At 42.2% G+C, this 20125-nt stretch overlaps 1 protein-coding gene across 3 annotated transcripts in view; it reads right to left on the bottom strand.

Moving 5' to 3' along the window:
* Positions 1 to 20125, bottom strand: part of Grb14 (growth factor receptor bound protein 14) — a 109155-nt gene that overhangs the window by 41844 nt on the left and 47186 nt on the right. Inside the window, exon 1 of one of the 3 annotated variants that reach the window (XM_048425699.3) lies at positions 19148 to 19366. The exons of the other annotated variants lie outside the window; for them this stretch is intronic. Coding sequence (XP_048281656.2) covers positions 19148 to 19210 — 63 coding nt within the window. The 5' untranslated portion in view covers positions 19211 to 19366. Of the gene's footprint in view, positions 1 to 19147; positions 19367 to 20125 lie in introns of those variants that run through there. 3 annotated transcript variants of the gene reach the window in all.

Raw genomic sequence — 20125 nt, forward strand, 5'->3', positions numbered from 1 at the left:
AGAAACATCTCTGCCATTTCTCATATGCTGACTAATATGCCCTTCTTCCTGCATCCAAATGGAAGCTTGTCTCCTTTCTGCTACATCATCTCCAGAGCGACATCCTCTGGTCCCTGGGAGATGGCACCCTATAGTGTTTCTGATTTATACATCTCAATGCTCAGGGCTTCTCACAGCCCAGTCAGCTGACCATTAGGCTGCGGGGAAATGGTGCCGCTCATTTCTCACTCTGATTGCTTTCCGATGTTGAGTTGTAGGAAAGAGATAGTGGCCTTATCACATATATGACGTTCAAATATAAGGCAATTCCTTGCTATATGCAGACCTTCACTAAAATATTCCGTTCAAACAAATGTCATTCTTGTAAGTCATTAAACTTGCCAATTGAGCGTAAATCCCCATAAAAGTCCTTGTGTGTTTCTCTTCTTTCATGCATCCACACCTAGGCACCAAACCACTTTACTCAACAACGTCTACATTTTCTCCATTGTCTAAACTAAGTTCCATTTGATGACTAGTCTGTCATTTTTTCACCCTTGGGTCTACTTAAAGCTATGAGCTTCTTATCAATATTCTGCATTTTACTTTCCATATTTAAATTTTGTAAACAATCCAAGGAATTTGGGTGCTCTACACTGAGACATAGTCATAAAGCCCAGAATACAACAGACTATCTGGACACATGTCGCCATTTCAGGTACGACAGTTTGGGCAAGGGTTCGCTAGGTATTCACATGTCCCCTTAACCCTCCTTTTCTCTCTTGCAGTTCATGTGGCCATGGAATTGAGTTTTAGTCAGCAGAATGCTGGTGTATGAGGTCCTTCTGTTTATGTGTTGCTTTCATTGGTTAATGAATAAAGAAACTGTCTTAGCCTTTTGATAGGGCGGCACTTAGGTAGGTGGGGGGAGGGGAGGACAGAACTGAATGTTGGGAGAATGAAGGGCAGAGTCAGAGACACCATGAATCCTCTGAGATCCAGTGAGACAGACACTGGTTAGAATCTTTCCCTGAAAGCCACTGTCATGTGGTGATATACAGATTAATAGAAATGGGTTAAATCAAGATGTGCGAGTTAGCCAATAAGAGGCTAGAACTAATGGGCCAAGCAGTGATTTAATTAATACAATTTCTGTGTGGTTATTTCGGGGCTAAGCTAGCCAGGTGGCCGGGACGAACAAGCAGACCTCTCCCATGCAACAGATTACAAGCCTGTGGAACAGTGAGCCTCCAGATCTGTCCCGATTGTCTTTCAGCACCCTCCCACAGGACGAAAACAACTGTGCAGGCCTTGAGGAGACTGAGGTCATGGGCAGAAGGAATTCTTGTCCCCAAATGACTTCAAGGACAAGTCTCCATTAGGAGTATCCTTGTAAGAAGCAAGTGTACACTCTGCTAACTCAGTGACTTAGGAGTGAACAACTAGAGCATCCAATGTCCTGCTGAAATGACACAGAGTCAGAAGTTCCTACAAAGGAGCCGCTCAGCATTCGCCAAGTTGCGCTCTGTATGGGACTCCCAGTATCAAGAATTATCTGTATGAAGTTAGTAATCAGGTAAGCATGCACATGGCAATGGAGTCATTGCATGGCTGTGCGCACAGACCAGAGTGAGAAACAGGAAGATGTAGTCCAGAAAACAAACCTATCATAGGAACACCAGCATTTACACATGGCCAGAAAGCCAAGAAAAGACAATAGAGAAAAATGTCCCTGTTCAGTCTCAGTTTTTAAAGTAGCCTTTATTGTATGACAATGAGGTAAATTCTCTCTTGCAATGGAGAGGTGACCTAAGGTGAAAAATCCTTCTATGTATTAATGGGAGGATATTTATTGAAAGTATTAAAAGGTTCACTCCGTTGACCCAGCAATTTCACTTCAGCAAAATATCCTTAAAAAGTTGTTTTACTAACTTTTGAAAGTGACTTTTAGGCCAACAAAACATTCTTCATAATTTTAATGACCTGAGTTTTCAACAATAAAAGAAAATAAAAATGCCTCCATAGAACAGACTGTTTGGACGATCTTGAAAACATTACCCAAAAAAATTATATAAGAATCTTTAGAGTCAGGCATGGTAGCACATGGCTGCAATCCCAGTACTTGAAAAACAGAAACAGGATAATCCAGAATCCAAGTCCAGCCTTGGCTACAAAGTGAGTTTGAGGCCAGTCTGGGGTGGAGGGGGGTTAGAACATTTACAGCATACAACACAAGCTTCCTTAGCCTTGGCTCCCGGCCTCCTCTCCCTCTTTTTCTGACTGTCATTCCTTTTTTAAGCACCCCCATTCCCCATCACCATCATCAGCTATCATTTCAACTGTGGCTGCTCCCCGTCCAGCTCTGAGGTACTCTGCTGGAGTTCTGGGTCTGGCTTTGGTGGAACCCCAGAACCAGGAAAACCAGGACTCTGGAAATGAACCATGACAGAGACCAGTGTTGTGTCAGCAGAACTCATACAGATACTGTTTAATAATCACGGTATGGGATCTCTTTCCTTCAGAGCTGTAGGTGCTGAGATGTAGACCAGAGTTGCTACTGGTCAGAAACACAGTGGCAGATGCAACCCAGATGGAAGAAGTCACATGGCAATACGCTGAATGCTTGTGCCCAACACAATTAGTATGCTGAAACCCTAATCCCAGAGTGGTAGGGTGACTTGTGTTCTGGCCTTTGGGGGGACGGGCGGGTGATCAGAGTAGGGTTGTGGATCTCTTGGTAGCAATCAAGGTTTTACAGAATGGGTCACTCTATGATCCTAGGGGATAAAAAAAAAACATGACACACACCTATAAGCCATCTTTCCTGTAACATGTGATGGTCCACCTGGAACTTACATCTGTGCTCTATCTACATCGTCCCCCATGTTTATTTTGGGAAATTCCTACTTATAGTTCACCTGAACTCAAATGAACTCCTCTTCAGAAGGCTGTCTTGACTGCTCAGGGCTTCATGATGTGCCCCCCACCTGTGCTAGCAAGCCCCTACCCCCAGGGCAGTTTCTCTGTATTCACTATTTACATTTGTACCCCAGTGACCTACCTTAGGTCATCCTGGCTTAATCAAGCTCTGCCGAGCAGATGCAGTCAGCATCCATTGCAAAGCCTACCCGCATTCTACACGCAGTAAACATTCAATATACCTTCTTGGCATTCAGTTTGAAACTATTTTCCACCACGGTCAATATAATCACTCAAAAATATATTTGTTGAGGAACATTCTTTGTACATACAACTTTTCAGTGGGAAGAAAACAATTCCAAGTAGGAACTGATTCAATATGGCAGACCGGAGTTGCAAAGCCAAAGAGGCGGCCATGGAGCATCACGATTGTTGCTGAACTTCCCTTCCCATCATCATCTGTCTCTCAGAAGTTCCCTGTCTGACGACTTGTGTGGAATTTCACGGTACTGTATTATCATCTCGGTAGGCTGTTGCTCATGAGGGCACGCCTCCTACATCTGGGTTCGGGCTAGACCAGGGCTGACGTCCTACCAGACACACCCACTGTGCCCATGCTGATGCGCTTACAGTGCACTTGACCAGACTCTGGAAGGGGCTCCTGCCAACAGTCATGTGAGCATAGCCATTGGGTAAGCAGCGGAGCACCGGATTCAGTGGAGCAATGGCGTGTCCCGGAGCCAAGAACCCAGGAAAGGTGCCTGGAGAAGGATGGGTGAGCTGCAAAGACCCCCGCAGCTTCCCGACTGCCCTGTGTATTTTCTTACAGCAAACTCTCATCCCCTGGTGCTAGAGAGGCCTGCTTCTTATTTTCCATGTCCACCATTCATTTCACGGAAGCTACGGAAATGCAAAAGCTGGAGACACTCAGAAGGTTTGCACAATGGTAACCGAGGGCAAGAAAAGCACAGGGCAGGGAAGAAGGCTGGGAAGCGAACAGATTACCCACCCACCCAGGACACTCCATTGCTTTCCTCCACTGTCACAAAGCTTCAAGATTGCCAAGAATTGAGACATGCGACCTGAGAGCCTCATTATTTTATTATGCCTATCAATTACATCTGTCACTAGCAAGAAAGTACCACTAAATTAAATTCCAGAAGCAAAGTCAAAAGAAACTTGTGAACTTGGACCCAAAGGCAACTGAAATTCACAGAATAGGTGTTGTTGATTTCAAAATACAATATGTATTGAAACAAATAATACTTTGGTTTGAACTCCATTTCAAAGCCTAATTTTGAAAAAAAAAACTGCTGATGTTTTTCAAACCTTTACGTCTGTGTATATGTATTTATGTGTATATGTGTGTGTGTTGTATGTGTATGCACATGTGTATATGGGTAGTATGTTTAAACATGTGTGCATGTTTGAGTGGTATATGTATAGTGTGTATGTGTAAGGTATGAGGTTTGTGAGTGTGTGTTTGTGTATGTGTGTGTGTACCTGTGGGGCATATGTTATTGTGAGTATGCATGTATATGTTTGTGGTGTGTGTGTATGTATGCATGTTCACATGTGTGTGTGTTTGTGTATGTGTGTATACCTGTGGGGCATATGTTGTTTTGTGGATGCATGTGTATGTTTGTGGGGTGTGTGTGTGTGTGTGTGTGTGTGTGCCAGGGTTGGGTGCAGTTTTACCTAAGTTGGTATTTTCCTGCAGCATAACCCGGGGGTCTCTGGGACCCATGCAGTAAGAAAACATTTGTCCTGTTACTAGTGCAGAAAGGCAACTGAAAACTGTGTTCAGTGTCGATTTATCACCTTTAAACATGTGAAGACAGAAAAGATAACCTAAGCCTCAATTCTCAAGCAGAGTTTGGTCTCTTGCATAAAGCATTGCTACACTAAAACCTTTCTATCTAAGAAAAAGAAATCGATTCCTCACAGAAGCCACAGGCCTGGTGTGTGTAAAACTGAAGCTCGGACTGTTAAGGACCGTGGGAAAACAAACAGCACACTGCTCTTCAGGTCCCTTAGAACATAATATTAGTATCCTGTTTCCTCTACAGCCTAAAAGCTAAAAGGGGCTGAAGTTTATATAATCGTGCTATTTAATAAAAGAATATCATTCATTTCTAGTTAAGTGCCCCCAAATTCCCAGCTTGATTTATAGCGTGAAGAAAATAGGATGAGAAGACTAATATCACTGGAAATTGTATACCAAAAGAAAGAAATCCTGCTTGGATCCAGAGAATGGGAACCGACTGACTTTAGCAAGGGTGGGACATGTGACAAGTGACTCACAGCTCCGCTGGCTCTGCTAATAGCCTCTCTCCACCATAAACGGACCTTCCAAGGGAAACCAAGGTGCACGCAGTGGCTGCAACGAGACATCCTTCAGTGTGCAGATGACTGACAAACTGAGCAAACTGAACCACATCCACCTTCAGAGCAGGTTACAGCTCCAGAGTCTGCTCCCACTGCATCCACCCGAAGCACAAGGAATCGCTGGTCACATGGCGCAGCCCTTGCAGGGACACAGTCTGGCCTGGGGCTGAGTCCATCCGTTTACAAGCATGTCCTAGAACATGCTTAAACCCCTGCTCCATCAACTCTTCTTCCATACAAAATAAACAGATGGAAGAGAGTTCGAAACCCACCTACTCTTTTAAATAGGAGTCAAAACAACAACAACAACAACAACAAAATTGGTTGACTTCAGAACAATGTTTGAGGGCCCTAGTCTTGAAGAGACAAAATACTTCAAATTTTATACTGAAGGTTATGTCAAAAAAATAATAAATAAATGAAGACAGAGAGGCTGTGAGTGGGAGCAATACACACTGCCTGGTATTCAGAGCACCCTGTGGATGTCTGTGAAAACAGCTGGAATTTGATTCTAAGAATAGATAATATGGAGAAGCCCAGGAAAATAGAGCAGGCACTAAGCAAGGCCCTTCCTGTCCCTGCTGCTGACCACAGCAATGGATGCCGTCCCTTTCAAGTTTGAGGCTTCACAAGGACTATCTAAACTGCCATCGTGGGAAACTGATAAATGCCCCAGAGTTGTCTTTTGAGATGGTGGTACAGGGCTTGTCACTGGGGTGGGGGGAGGATTAAGCAGTAAATACAGAAATTAATAGAATTGAGTGAGAAAAAGAAAAAGGGCATACATGAAGGAATGGTGTCTGGGGCATGACTATTCCCGGCTTTCTCCTGTGCTGAAGTTTCTATTTTTAGGAAAAATTTGAGCCCAGGGACGATTAACTAACATTGATTTTAAAATAATTTGATAAACGAATTTTAAATGGATCTTACAACAACTACAATTATAAAAATGTTTAAGCACAGAGTTTCTGTATTTTATCATATGTATTAATTATGTCTATCATTAGCATGTAATTACTAGAAAAAGTTAAGGGGAAAAGTTCACTGAAGAGTTCCCTATCTAGGCTCCAAAATGGAGCTTATTTTGCTTCTCTAATTTTTCAGAAATTTATCACCAACTAAAGTCAGATTATAAAACATCTTCTAAGGGTTTGAGATTTCTTGTTTTTTAACAGATCGGGAAATGTAGTTAAATTATATGAACATTTTTATAGCAAGGTCAGAGAAGCCTTGAATCTTCACATTCTTCTAAATACGGAATGCTGTGGCCCGAGATAAGGGGAGACAGTGTGGGAGTTTTGAATTAAACAAGCCTGTGTATTTGCTTAAGGGAATGGAAATAACGAATTCATCCAAATCTGCTTTTCAAACATTGAATCTCTAAAACGGCTTTGCTCCAAAAGCCCCTGATATTCAGGAAGCACTGTTGCTTCCTATGTCTCTACTGTACTCTTCCCCTAGGTGCCAAATACTGAGAGCAAAGGAGGGCATGGTTCAGAGGCAACACATAATAACGTCTTACATTTGAGAGACATATTTAATAAGCATTATACCTGAGCACAAACTGTGAATTTTTAATTAGTTAGTGCATTTCAAAAAAAGGTAAATGTCACTAATACTGACCTTCAGGAACTGACAGAACAGGGCCCCGTGCACGCCCTCCCCCACCGCCCCCACCCCTGGCCCCGTCCACCTGACTCCAATGACCCTTCCCTCCACTCCTTTTCTTATGAGAGTGGAGCTCTTTCTAGAACACAGAACCTTTGCAATCGCGCAGATACCACTGGCACGATATGACCCATCTCCCTACAACCTAATTTTTCTTCCCTAAAATCCAGACACACCATCATTTCTATGAGAGAGGTTTCAATGACCTTTTCAGTTTAGGGACAGAGTGTCTATCCCATGTCTGGTGTACCTATGCCATCAGCATCAAAGGCCCTTGATGCTCAGAATGCCACATGACATCAAAGTTACAGCCGTCTTCTCTGATGGCCCCGGCAGCTAGTGGAGCACAGGGCTCACAGCGGACAACGGAAACACTTATTCCAGATACTCCGTGGTGAATGAAGCCATTGTCAGTGGCCCCGTGTGAGGCATGAGGGATTCCACAGGAGCAGTATTGAGCCCTCAAGTTTGAAACCACACACAGAGACCAAAGGGGAAAATATTAGCAAGTTTTCGTGGCATTTCTCAGCTGAACAAAGGCCAACCAAGGGATGACAGTCGTGTGCTGTCACATTTGGGGTTGCGTGAAAAGTTAAAACACATAGAGAAAGACGGGGGTGGAGAACTCTGATGAGAAAAGGTACTGAGAAAGAAAAAAGCAAATATAATAATAGTAATAATAATTTTGCAGGAAACGGTCCAAAGTGCAGACACCGGGGCTGCCTTCACACGACCAGTGGAGCTTCACCCTTGCCGACAGACCACAGAGGGGAGGGTGGCCTCACCCAGACCTGCTGGGCACCTGTTTCCCTTGGTGCCACTACAATGGAGGATCATGTCTACAACACCCAAATTACAAGGCACCTCTAAAAACTAGCAGGGAATGTAGGAATAAGTTGTAAAATACAAGTGTTGTATAGTATTGCTCGGCAGTGGCAAGAGAATAGACTGCTGAATAGCTTCATGGAAGTGGAAAGGGTTGAGCTGATAAAGCGGTTCTGCCCCGGACCTTCTCTTTATCACATTTGGAAGATCTAGGTTTGAGTAGGCAGGGCCCCCAAGGCTCTACTGACATGGGGTCTTTAAGTTCACTCCTAACCTCTTATGCTCAAAACCACCTCAGGATGGAGGGTCAACAAGTTCCCTGAGAAGGAGCACTGGCTTAGCAGTCATTTGCTTGTTCTTCTGCTTCATTTGGACAGTTACAGTCAAAGACAATACACTCAAGACTCAAGGACCTGCAGAACCAGGGATCTTGTTTTGCAAACAGACCCAGATGCACCGGGGAAGATATAGAATGTACCAAATTAGTTCACCTTCCTGCAAATTGGGCAAAAACAGCCCTATGCTGCCTTATGGTGCGGAAGAATTGTTTGTATTCTGTCAATCATGTTTTAAATAAATGCTGATTGGCCAGGCAGGAGGTGTAGGCAGGAAAACCAGACAGGAACTGGAAATGATGCAAAGAGAGCAGGAGAATTCTGGGGAGGAGGAAGTTGATTCCTCCCACTCCTGCCCAGATCACCGAAGCAGCAGGATGTGATCTGCCCCACTGAAAAAGGTACTGAGCCACATGGCTAAAATAGATCAGAAAAAAGGGTTAATCAAGATGTGAGAGTTAGCCAGTAAGAGGCTAGACCTAATGGGCCAATCAGCTTTATAACTTACAGAGATCTCAGTGTGATTTTTCTCTGGGACTAAACAGCTGGGGGGGCCAGGCAGGACAGAAACACAAACAAGTAAGCCTCCCCTCATGTTACAGCCTTAATAGTGGACATGTCCTAAATTTGACTTGGAAAGAGATTTCAATTTGCCACACATGAGACCTGGCTCATACCTAGTCTTCTGCCCTAAGCTACTCCTACATACATATGCACACATTACACACACATACTACATTTCTGTGCATTTGAATCTAAAGTGTGCTATAAAGAATTAAGTTACAAATCCCACACTAAGTACCCAACGACTTCATCCATTACAATGTCTCCAAATAGTCAGTGCTTTAAAGTGATGTGGGATTCTCCTCTGTATGCTGTGAATACCATTGGCTAATAAAGAACTGTCTTGGGCCTGCCCAGGGAATAAAGATAGGCAGGGAAAGCTAAACTGAATGCTGGGAGACAAAACGGAAGAGTTAGACAGAAGCCATGTAAACCCACCAGAGACAGACACTGGAACTTTAGCCAGTAAGTCACAGCCATATGACAATACACAGATTAGTAGAAATGGGTTAAATTAATATGTAAGAGATAGCCAATAAGAAGCTAGAGCTAATGTGCTAAGCAGTAATTTAATTAATACAGTTTCTGTGTGATTATTTTGGGGCTGAGTACCTGGAACAACCAAACGGCCTCCTTCATTAAGACTAACTTTTCTCTGCAAGGTACAAACCTTCTCATTCATACTTAAGGCATTAACACACTGGGTCAAACTTATGCTGGGCACAGTGTTATCCAACTATCTCCTTTTAATTTTTAAGGAACCATTTATTCCCAGAATAATGACTAAGTGTCTACGTGAAAAGTTCAAAGTCAGTTCACACCGTGAGTAAAAAGGACAAATGGAGAAGAGTGGAGAGGAAAGAATTTACAGGGAGAAAGGGACTACAAGGAGAAAGAAAACATGGCACGTTCAACCATATCACATTTATTGAAATGTGTGTCAATCCATGAACTGTTAGGAATTGTTGGCTTTCATTGATTTTTAAAATACTATTTATAATTTAATGCCTCAAAAACTCCCATGAAGCTTACCACAAAAGGTCTGTAGTATTTCAACCGGAGATATATGAAATAACATTTTCATGTAATATATAGCGCCAAGTAGTCAATGATATAATGTACAGTCTTTCTGTGATATTTATGTGTTACTCTATAGACTTAAAATAGCACCCCCAAAAAATTACTTTCCAGATCCTAACATTCCCATGCTGTGACAATTCTAGGGACAATCAAATTATACCCATGCTGTAATTCTGGCTTTTGTTAAACATGTAAACTCATGTAAAAGGTATGGAAAAAAAAAGAAAGAAATGTCAAAGAGTTGTCTGCCTTTTCATTTTTTTCCTTTGGTCAGGAAGTATGCAAATCTAGAAACAACCAGTAGAGGGAGTCTTTACTCTCAGTTGGTACAAACACAGACACCCTGCTGCCCCCAAATAGATTTCTGTCGGGAGTGATGGCTCAGCTTGCTGCCAAGTCCGCTACCTAAATAAAATACTGACCCAGAGGGCAGAAGAAGAGGACTGGCTCCCACAGCTATTCTCTGACCCCCACGAGGATACCCGTGCCCCACCCCAAACACACACACAGTAAATAAATAGACATAAAACTAAATAAATGAATAGTAAAAGAAATACATATCATGAAAATTACAACCAGAGAAAGAGGGCGGAAGAGGGAGGGAGGGGAAATGTCTTCTGAGTTCTTATGATGTAAAACAGAGCGATGAGTCGATAATCACTTTCTGACAATGGGATTATTGCCAACACGATTTTTCCATTTCTCTTTTGGAACTGTCTGAAGACTGAGCATTCTTAATACCCTGCAGGGTGGAAATCTTTCTCTTTTCTGGGGGTGGGGAGGTAGTATCTGAAATTACCAAAAGTCCTACTTATTTCCTTGCCAACAAGAGATTATTATTTTTAAATTCTGGCGCATGGGGCTGGGGCACAGCCAAGAGAGCCAACCCTTCAGACTGCCCCAAGCAGGAGTCTGAGGCTGTCCATCACCCCAGCTATTTTTAAGCAGCCTTCTGTGCCAGACATGAACCAGGCATTGTGGTTTACAAAATAACGTGAGGCTCAGTGCCTGTTCCCATGGAGTTACAGCCCAGGTGTCTACAGCGCTGGGGATACTGCAATTTGATCTGGGTCAAACTGGAAACGATCAACTGATCATCTTCTATATCATAGACTCCTCATCTCATACCTTAAAATGTACAAAGAGCTAACAGCACTCAAGATTATGTGTTGTGTATTAGCAGTAGTGTTGCAATGCTTAAAGCAAAGTAAGTCTACAGTGATTAAGTTCCAAGAAACCCTTCCACCCCGAAGTGCATTCTCAGGTACTCTGATAAGGTAGTTTAGTCACTGGCTTGTAAGTAAGACTAAGGACACAGCAAGGAGCAGCCATCAGAGGGCAAGAAGTAGACTGGCAAAAGAGGTGAGAATTGTCCCACGTGGAGAGAACAGGTAAAAGAAGCTGTTGAGTGGAACAGGGCCATGCAGTGTGTGCCCAGGCTGCTGTATGAAGCAAGGCCATGCACTGTGTGTACCTAGGATGTTGTGCATAGCAGGGGTGTCCAATGTGTGTGCTCAGGCTGCTGTGTGGAACAGGACCATGCAGTGTGTGCACCTAGGATGTTGTGCAAAGCATGAATGTACAATGTGTGTGCCCAGGCAGTTTGGCAGAGCTGGGCCACGCAGTATGCATTTCTCGGCTGTTACATGAAGCTTGGTCTGCAGCATATGTGACCAGGTTGTTCTGTGATAGTTTTCTGTCTGGGAAAAGAGGCCAAGCTTATAATCCAGCCTCCTGGCATTTATTAGTGGGAGCTTTGGGGACAACTTTCCTCCAAATCAATCTTCTTCAAGCAGAACAGGTTTGGCCACCAACTTTGTTAGGGTCTTAGGAAGGCTAAAGAGAATGACTTGGTTTGCTTTGGTTTCTCCTGGTCTATGGGGAAGGCAGGGAGTCTTCTAACTCACCCAAAGCACCACGTTGTAGTTGGATAAAGATGATGAATAGACCCTGGACTGTGGTTTTTCACCCTAAGGGATAAAACTCTAAGAATAATAAAGAGAAACAACAACGTTGAGAAATCCCAACATTGAGAAATCCCAGTATCTTGTTTTCACAAAAAACATGTTTACACAAATAATGGTAATTGCTATTTGATAGTCCTTGTTTTGAGTGCTTGAGTAGAAATGTATCAAATTTCTTTTCTTTCTTTCTTTCTTTCTTTCTTTCTTCTTTTCTTCTCTTTTCTTTTCCTTTCATTTTGGAGCATTTGCGCATCCACAACGAGCTATCCTAGAGTAAGAATCTCTCTGTAGGCACATGAAGCTTTCATGTTTCATCTGCACTTCACTTCACAGTTCTATTCAGTGCTTTTGGTGCACATTATTTTTGCTTTAAATTTGGGAGTATTTCACATTTGGGATTTTCAAATTAAGTGTGTTCTGCCTGTATAGAATAACCCTGTACCTTTGCTGTCCATGTCATGATCAAAGGTTACACAGGCCTACGGTCACACAGCTAGCCGGCAAACATTGCCAACTCTTTGGCCGTCATACAACTCTGCCTTGAACAAGCACACAGTCTGTAAGTTCCTGACTAACAACCCCTGACAGGAAGAAAAATTTAACTGCATATCTTGTGGTATTTCAAGTTACACTCCCAGAAAAGTTAGATGAGAAGTAGATATATATGAAGTATATGCACCAGCAATTATTTTTTTAAGCTCTATGGCAGTTCATAAATACAGTTACAGAAAGTCAGCAGTGGGAACAGAATTGGTAACGTAGGTCATTCTTCTGACCCAGGTAGCATGATACAAGGGACAATACGTTTTTATTGAATTCATTTGCTACAACAAAAAGTTCTAGGTAACCTCTGTAGCAGGAAATTTAAATTCCTGATAGCATCAAAGTTTTTAGGTATAACTTATACTGCTTATGAAGCTAACAAAACATGATATTTTGAAACCAAGCTCAGCGATGCATATCTGTCCTCTCAGCTTTCAGGAGGCTGTAGGAGAGAGCTAAATGGTTGAAGTTATTCTGGGCTACATTGGGGAACTGTCTCTCAGCAACTACAGTGACAGCAGATCAAAACCAATCTAACAAACATAAAACACAGCTCCGGCCTTTGCTTGGATCAGGGAAGTGATGCACATTGGCTGGGCTTCTACTACGTGTTAGTTCTTCTAAGTATTTGTCTGTTTCATGTGTCCATGTAAACCCAGCACTGTGAGCAACACAGAGACACTGGCTCTCATGTAAGAAAGGATAGATCTAAGGTCGCTCCACCAGTGAAGGAAAGTACTGAGTTCAGGTGCCAGGCTTTCTGCCTCTAAAACACACAATGTCCACGAAGGCATGTTTACTGAAACCTTATTTCTCAAGGAAGGGAACACTCTGTGTAAATATAACCCAAACAGTGCTCCGGGTGACACCCTTCTGAGTTACGGACAAAGTCAAGTTACCCTGACAGAAATGACATGAGTGGAAAGAAAATCAAGGGCGAGCAGAAATAAGACTGAAAAAGTTGGAACAATTATGACTGTACCCATCTAAACCAAAATACTGCCTGTGGTCAAAATACATCCATGGTCCTGCTCCACGCAGAGAAGCAGCCGTCTCCCCAATTAGCCTGCCTGACACCCACACACAAGCACAGAACACATTTCCTCCAAAGCACACCGCCAAACTTGGCAAATGATATCATAACAATACAGTATTTACAAATATTTGCTAAATGCCAAGGACAGTGGAGGCACTTGTGGTAGGAATGGCTAGCTGCGCTTCAAGGCCACCCTTCATTTGTTCCTCTTCAAAGAATCCTGGCGGACGCCTTCATTGTTAGGAAAATGGAGATCTATTCAGAAACTCCTGTCCTCTCCCTATGCCTTGGAGGGTGTTGCCCATCTTTCCTTCTAGAAGTTTCATTGTTTCAGGTTTCGTATCAAAGTTCTTGATCCGTTTGAAGCTAATTTTTGTGCTAGACAACAGATATGGGTCAAATTTCATCCTTCGACCTGTTGATACTCAGTTTCCCCAACACTGCTTGTCAGATACAAGTTACACATACTCTCATGTGTGGGTCTTCTCTTTTGTTCCATTCATTTTTATATCTCTTTCTGTGTCAATGTAATGCTGGCTCTGTAACACATCTTGAAATATGAAATGGTCATTTCTCTAGCATTGTTCTTTTTGTCCAAAGTTGCTTTGGAGTCTTTTTGGCTATGTGTGAACTTTAGGATGGTTTTGCATTTCTATTAAGAACAGTATAAGTATTTTTGATAGTATTGCATTAAATCTGCAAACTGCCAGTGTTGGCACATGGCCACAACTGATGATCTACAACACAACTCCTGGATCCAAGGCCCAGGATCATCAGAGAAGAGACATCAGAAAGATTGTAAGAGCCAAAGAACCAGGACTTCTGCTGTGAGACAGTAATTTCTATATAAAAAAGGAAGCTGCACGCAAAAAATCTCAACAACGTGCGCTCCTAAACAAGACCACAATAGCATCGTCAGTTAACAAGCCACCATAGATGGGGGAAATCTCATGGGTCCCCATCCCTAGATGAAGAGCTACAGGCAATTAATGACTGCTGGAAGAAAGAGAGAGGAGCCCTAAATGGTTATCCAATACCACGCGGTCAGCCCTGTACATATAAGTAGCACTAATTGGCTCCCTAGGTTCTATATGCATATTTATTTGTGTGTGTATATATGTGTGTACATCTCTCTCTCTTTCTCTGCATTTGTTCACGTGTGTGTGTGTGTGTGTGTGTGTGTAAAACAATAATAATCAAAGAAAAAGATACTATGAATTTGAGAGGGAATGGGGGTGATATATAAGGGAGTAAATGAGGGGAGGGAGGAAATGAAATAAACATAGTACACATGTATGGAATTATCACTGCTGATGCTGGTGAGGAAAGGAGCACATTGAGCTCCAGGTCTGCTTTCCCGGGTGCTTTGTGTGCGGTTACCCAACACGGTCTAGGCGCAGCCGGTAAGCCTAAACTCTGGTTTGTTCTTGAGTGTCATGTTAACATGAGCTAACACTGGCCCATTAGCCTGCCTGCCTGTCTGCCTTGTGCATCCATCCTCAGTGCCAAAGCTATGAACTGGACGCCTGGGGATTCACATTTATCACTCCATAAAAGGGAAAGGGACCCACATCAGGGAGCATACACTAAGCAAGAGCAAATTTGGTTTCCTGAGGACATCGTGGTACTGCTAGATGAGCTGTGGATTGATTGTAAGAAAACAAATCACTTCCCTGTTCAAACCATGTCTTTGCACCTTTCTGGTTTCATAAAGTTAAATTTTGCACGTAAGTACCAAACTGTTAAATCAGAACTGCAAAATAAAATATTAAATTTGAATTGATTAAAAAAGTAAAGAAATCTGAAAAAAAACAAATACTGAAAAAAATAAACCAAAAATAACAAAACACACAAAGACTAATTTTTTTAAGTCTAAAAAAAGACAAATCTAAAAAGTTTAGGAGCCTTGGATAAATACACATGATGGCTACAAAGATTTCAATATTATAATAGGCAAGAGTAAAATAATGTCACAGGACATGGTTGCTGAGTAACAAAGGCATGCCCTTTCATTCAAAGTTAAGACACCAAGAAGAAAAGCAAAGAGACACTTATAGAGGACTGGGTAGTTTGGGTAGAGACAACAGCATTTGGGAAAGAAAGCAGGAGGCACCGAGGTCTGGGGAGGCAACCCTGGGAGCTGGAGCACGGAGCCCTGGGGGTTAACATCATCTCATATGGAAGGCGGAAATGGTTCCCTTGTGGGCTCCTGGGAAACTGGGCGGCTCTGTGGTCAGCCATACCCGGAGCACGTGCTCCCTGAGCAGCTCTGAATCCACTCAAAACTTTTTGGGAAAAACAGTGATATGATGATTTGGAATGACAGCAATGGCCCACTGTATGAGAAATATGGTTAGACCATAATAAGACACTCTCTTGTATCAAAACAGCAAACCCACTTAAGGTCTTGGGGCTTAAGAAAAGGTATATTGTAAAAATTGGGTTTTTCCCACCTGCTTCATTTCTGAAACTACTTTAAGACGCTGTGTGCTTATTAAGAATTCTTCCTGCGAAGGTAAGATGCATAATGAACGCAAGATGATTTGCAAGCATCATCAGAAAAGCAGTATTAATTGAACAGGGGGCAACAAATACTACAACCTACAGAACTAAAATATGGAATGGGCTCTTCTGATCTTGCAGACATTTTAGGTTTCATTTATTTTATACAGTAAAATGTTCAAATATTAATTCTGTGACCTTAAAATGTTATCTTTCTTGGTTTAATTACTATGCCAATCTAAAGTCTTAGTTCAAGTATAATATCCCTACTCTCTCTCTCTCCCATCCCCCCTGCTCACTGCTTGTGTGTGTGCACATGTGTATATATATCTCTGTCTGTCCTCTGTCTCTTTGCTCCCATACACACACACACACACACACACACACACACACCCCACAGAAAGTGGGAGGGAGGGGCATAAAACCACTTTCTACATAAAATATGTTCTGCACTAGAACATATGGGAGTTGCTGGAGGCACAGATGACTGTAAGGATTTGCCTTCCCTCAGCCCAGACTTGAGAATGATGGTCACGGTACACACCATACAGCAATTTCGCTTACAGGTTGGGTTCAGGACATAACACACATCTCGGAAAAACACCATGGAAGTTACAAAGCCTTGATTCTATTTCTAGCTTTGTCATAGACCTTCTGGGTGACCTTGTATAAGGTATTCAACATCTAAGAGACTCCGTCTTCTCATTTTGGAAAAGAGACAAGAAAAAGCAGGAGAAAATGGAAGAGGAGGAGTTGGGAAAAGAGGGAAGTCACCACCTAGTAGTTAATCTTTAAAAAAAAATGCTGAGGTAAGTCATTCAGAGGTCTGTTGAAACATTTTCATCATTAAAATTCTGATTCTCTAAAATCCATGAACTCAAATCCTTACAGAATTAGGGAAAGTCAAAATTTTCTCTTCCATCTACTAGTCAGAATTTACCAGACCACTCTCTGTTCTGAATAAAGGATTATGTTTCAAATCCAGCCTCTAATCACTCCAAGAGAAACCCAGGGCCACATCAGAAGGACACACTGGCTGATAAGGACCCCCTCCTCAAGGGCTTTTGAGAATTTCCAGAAATGTTCCTGGCTTCTCTAATGATAGGGATTCCAGCTGCTCAATTGTCTGGCAAGGACCACTCATCCTTAAAGGGTGAGCAGCTCTACGAAAAATGTGTGCACAGAGCCTTCTGGGAAAGAGAAGAAATTTCACTCCCTGGCAATATTCCGATGTGCTTGTGTTTATTTGTCAGATCTGCTGGGGAGGTAGGTTGTTCTGCGGACCAAATGGTGACTTAATGAACCACTTGCTAAGTGCAAAATCACCTCAAATTTAGTGGCATATGAAAAATGACAAGCATGGAAGATTTTCATCTCTTCAGAGAAGAAGAAAACTTAGTAACTGTCTGACCATAGCGGGTGGATGTCTTTTAGTCTGAAAACGAAGAATTTTCTAAAATTAAAAAGGCCCAAACCCTGAGGTTATCAAACCAATCGGGTAGACAAATAGATCCTTTGGGGGTTAAATGACAGGATAACTGATCTAAATATATTCAGAAAACAAGGGCGTGCCACCTTGTGTCAGGATACATTCACAGAGCTGGCCGTTGGGAATTTTGATGTACACAGTTATTACGATGACAATCTGATAATAAATTCTTAGTAAGAAAGCAGAAGAACGTGCGGCTGTCCAGAGCCGCCACGTTTTCTCCTCGGCCAACTGTGCTGTTGCTGCTTTCCAGCCAAGCTTTGTTCTTCCCAATCCCTCCTTCGTTAGCAGCTCAGATGAAATCACGGCACATCCTTTTCCATGGTTTCAGACAGTATGACAAACACAAAAATAGACAACTTCAAATGTTAACTGGAAGCAAGGCAACACGAAAGTTACCGTTGGGGTCACAGAACAACAGCCCCAAATCCTTCTGCAGATGCCATTTATCTACACCTCAACTGTCCCCCACACAGGTCAGAATGTGACCTGACGTGATGGACCAGGATAGCTCAGCTAATAAGGGGACTCCAAACAATAGGCAACTAATCCAATTAATGGCTATAGAATATGTGGAGTTATGGTGAGCCCATACGGTAATATTAACTGGGGGAAAAAACCTCTAACAGAGCATGAATTGGATACACATTCATATACTTTCACTACATGCATAACCCTCAAAAAATCAACCCACAAAAAAAAAACCAACCCACACTGCAATGAAATCTAAGCCAAAACAAAGAGTCAAGCTTAAAGGAGAAGGTTTTAATTAAATTTGAAAATGAAAGAAAACCATCAAGTAAAATAACACATATTGTCAAAATTGCAATTTAGCTATGTCAATACCAAGTAGAATGACTTGGTAACTAGTAATTGAACAGCTAAAAAAAAATAATAAGTTGAAGCTAAAAATTAAGAGCAATAAGAGAAATGATTTTCTTAAAAAGATTTTTTAATTGCTTTTGCTTTTCAATCTATCCTGTTTCACGTAAGTTAAAACACGACCTTTGGCTTAATGGAATGCACTAATAGTTAACAGTTAACTTTGAAAAAGCTTAGTAGAGAAAGAAAAGTTAGACTTTCTTATGCCACTACAACCATTCAGGGAAGTCGCCATGCCTCTTCTCTCTACACCACGACAGTGACCCTGTAAGCTGTTTGGAGGATCTTGGTGTGCTGGCAGGAGAAGCCCGCTGTGACTCCATCACATGGGACAGATACAGTCTTGCAAAATGAAATGTCCCAAGTAAGACACAAAAGGAATCTTTTTAAAAACACTAATATTTTCACACATGGGTTTCACTGCATTAATAATTAATAGAAAGCCCTTTCCTAGGAGAATTCCATGGAAACTTTCGTGAGCAAACAGAAACCCCACAGAAAAGGGTAGACACGTGAAGATAATGCGTGAAACGCTACACCGCCCTCCCCACAATGAAGAGGTGGGTGCATTATGGAATTACAGGCAAACAAAGAAGCTGTCCCTCCACGAGCACAGACCCCCACAGCCAGCAGATTTCCTGCTGAACTGAGGGCAGAGATGCCTGAAGTTACAGAAGGGAAGGATAAAAAGGGGAATGCTCACTGTATGTAATCTCTAAATTACAACAGACCGTAACTGAGACCAGCGGCTTTTGTATAGAGGTATTTTTACCACAGGGATGTCCTGGCAGTGTTCCCCCGCCGGGGTTAATTCCAATAATATGTCTTTTTAAGTACCCGTAGTCTCAATGCATTCTAGTCTTCCCTCACAGTTATGTAAGGCTCGAAGTTGGCAGTAAATACACACAGTAACAGAAAAATAAAGGCAGACAGAAAAATGACGAGGGTGGACAAAGCCAAATAAGCCACCTACCCTCTTCTGTAGAACCAGTGGTGTGATTGCAGGCAGAGTAACTCTTCTTGCACTCAGACTCATGCTTGTCCTTCGAGAAGGGTCCTCTCCGAGAGCTCATAGACAAAATGAAAGGAGTCCTTGATGCTAACTCCTCGGGAATCTCAGGGCTCAGGGAGAGAAGCTCTAGGGGAGTAGGAAATGTCACCCTGCCCCTGTGATCCCAGTCTACCCAAAGCCAATTAAGGATGGCTGCAGACAGGACAGGGCAGTAGCCAATCACAGCCTCCAGAACCCCGCCTTTGTCCTTGGAGACTCATTCGGATACTTTTGTTTATGATATTTAAAGAGCCCCAGATTAACAGGCATCTAGTTCCCTTCACATTTTTTTTTTCCAAAACAGTGCAACTCAATGCCATCTTTGTTGGCGAAACAGCTGTTTCGCCAAAGCATTTCAACGTGAGGCGATGCGAAAACCTTTTACATTGCTTGCATACGTTACGTTAGTTAGAAACGTTGAGGTATACAACTACGTATATGAACCAAATTTACTTACGCTACTCACAAAACTAGTAAATGCTCCAACTGCAGCGTCAGCTATGAGGCTCAGAGAGAAACTCTGGCTGAAAACAAGCAAAATATTTTAATTTATGCTCTAAGTTTTAAGGCTCGTTTTAATATAAGCGATATAGATCATAGCCCAAACAACAGAAATGTTTCTACTATGAAACTTCCAGTCATTCTCAAGGTCATGTCCTGTTGAATATTACCTACTAGACACAAGTCTGACCGTCAAAAGAAGTAATGTGAAATAGAAAAAGGAGAATTCATGATATCTGGTCTGATCTTCACACATGTTTAGGTTACACAGAGGTTTGCACAATTTAGCACACTTCAGCATCTTAAAAAAAAAAACTTGAAAACAGCTGCTCCTAAAGCTATCTTAAACTTTGAAAATTTTTTTTTTACTTTTCTTAGAATACCTATAATTTCTATTCT

Source organism: Myodes glareolus, chromosome 21, assembly GCF_982192425.1.
Source record: "Myodes glareolus chromosome 21, mMyoGla1.1, whole genome shotgun sequence".
Taxonomy (NCBI): domain Eukaryota; kingdom Metazoa; phylum Chordata; class Mammalia; order Rodentia; family Cricetidae; genus Myodes; species Myodes glareolus.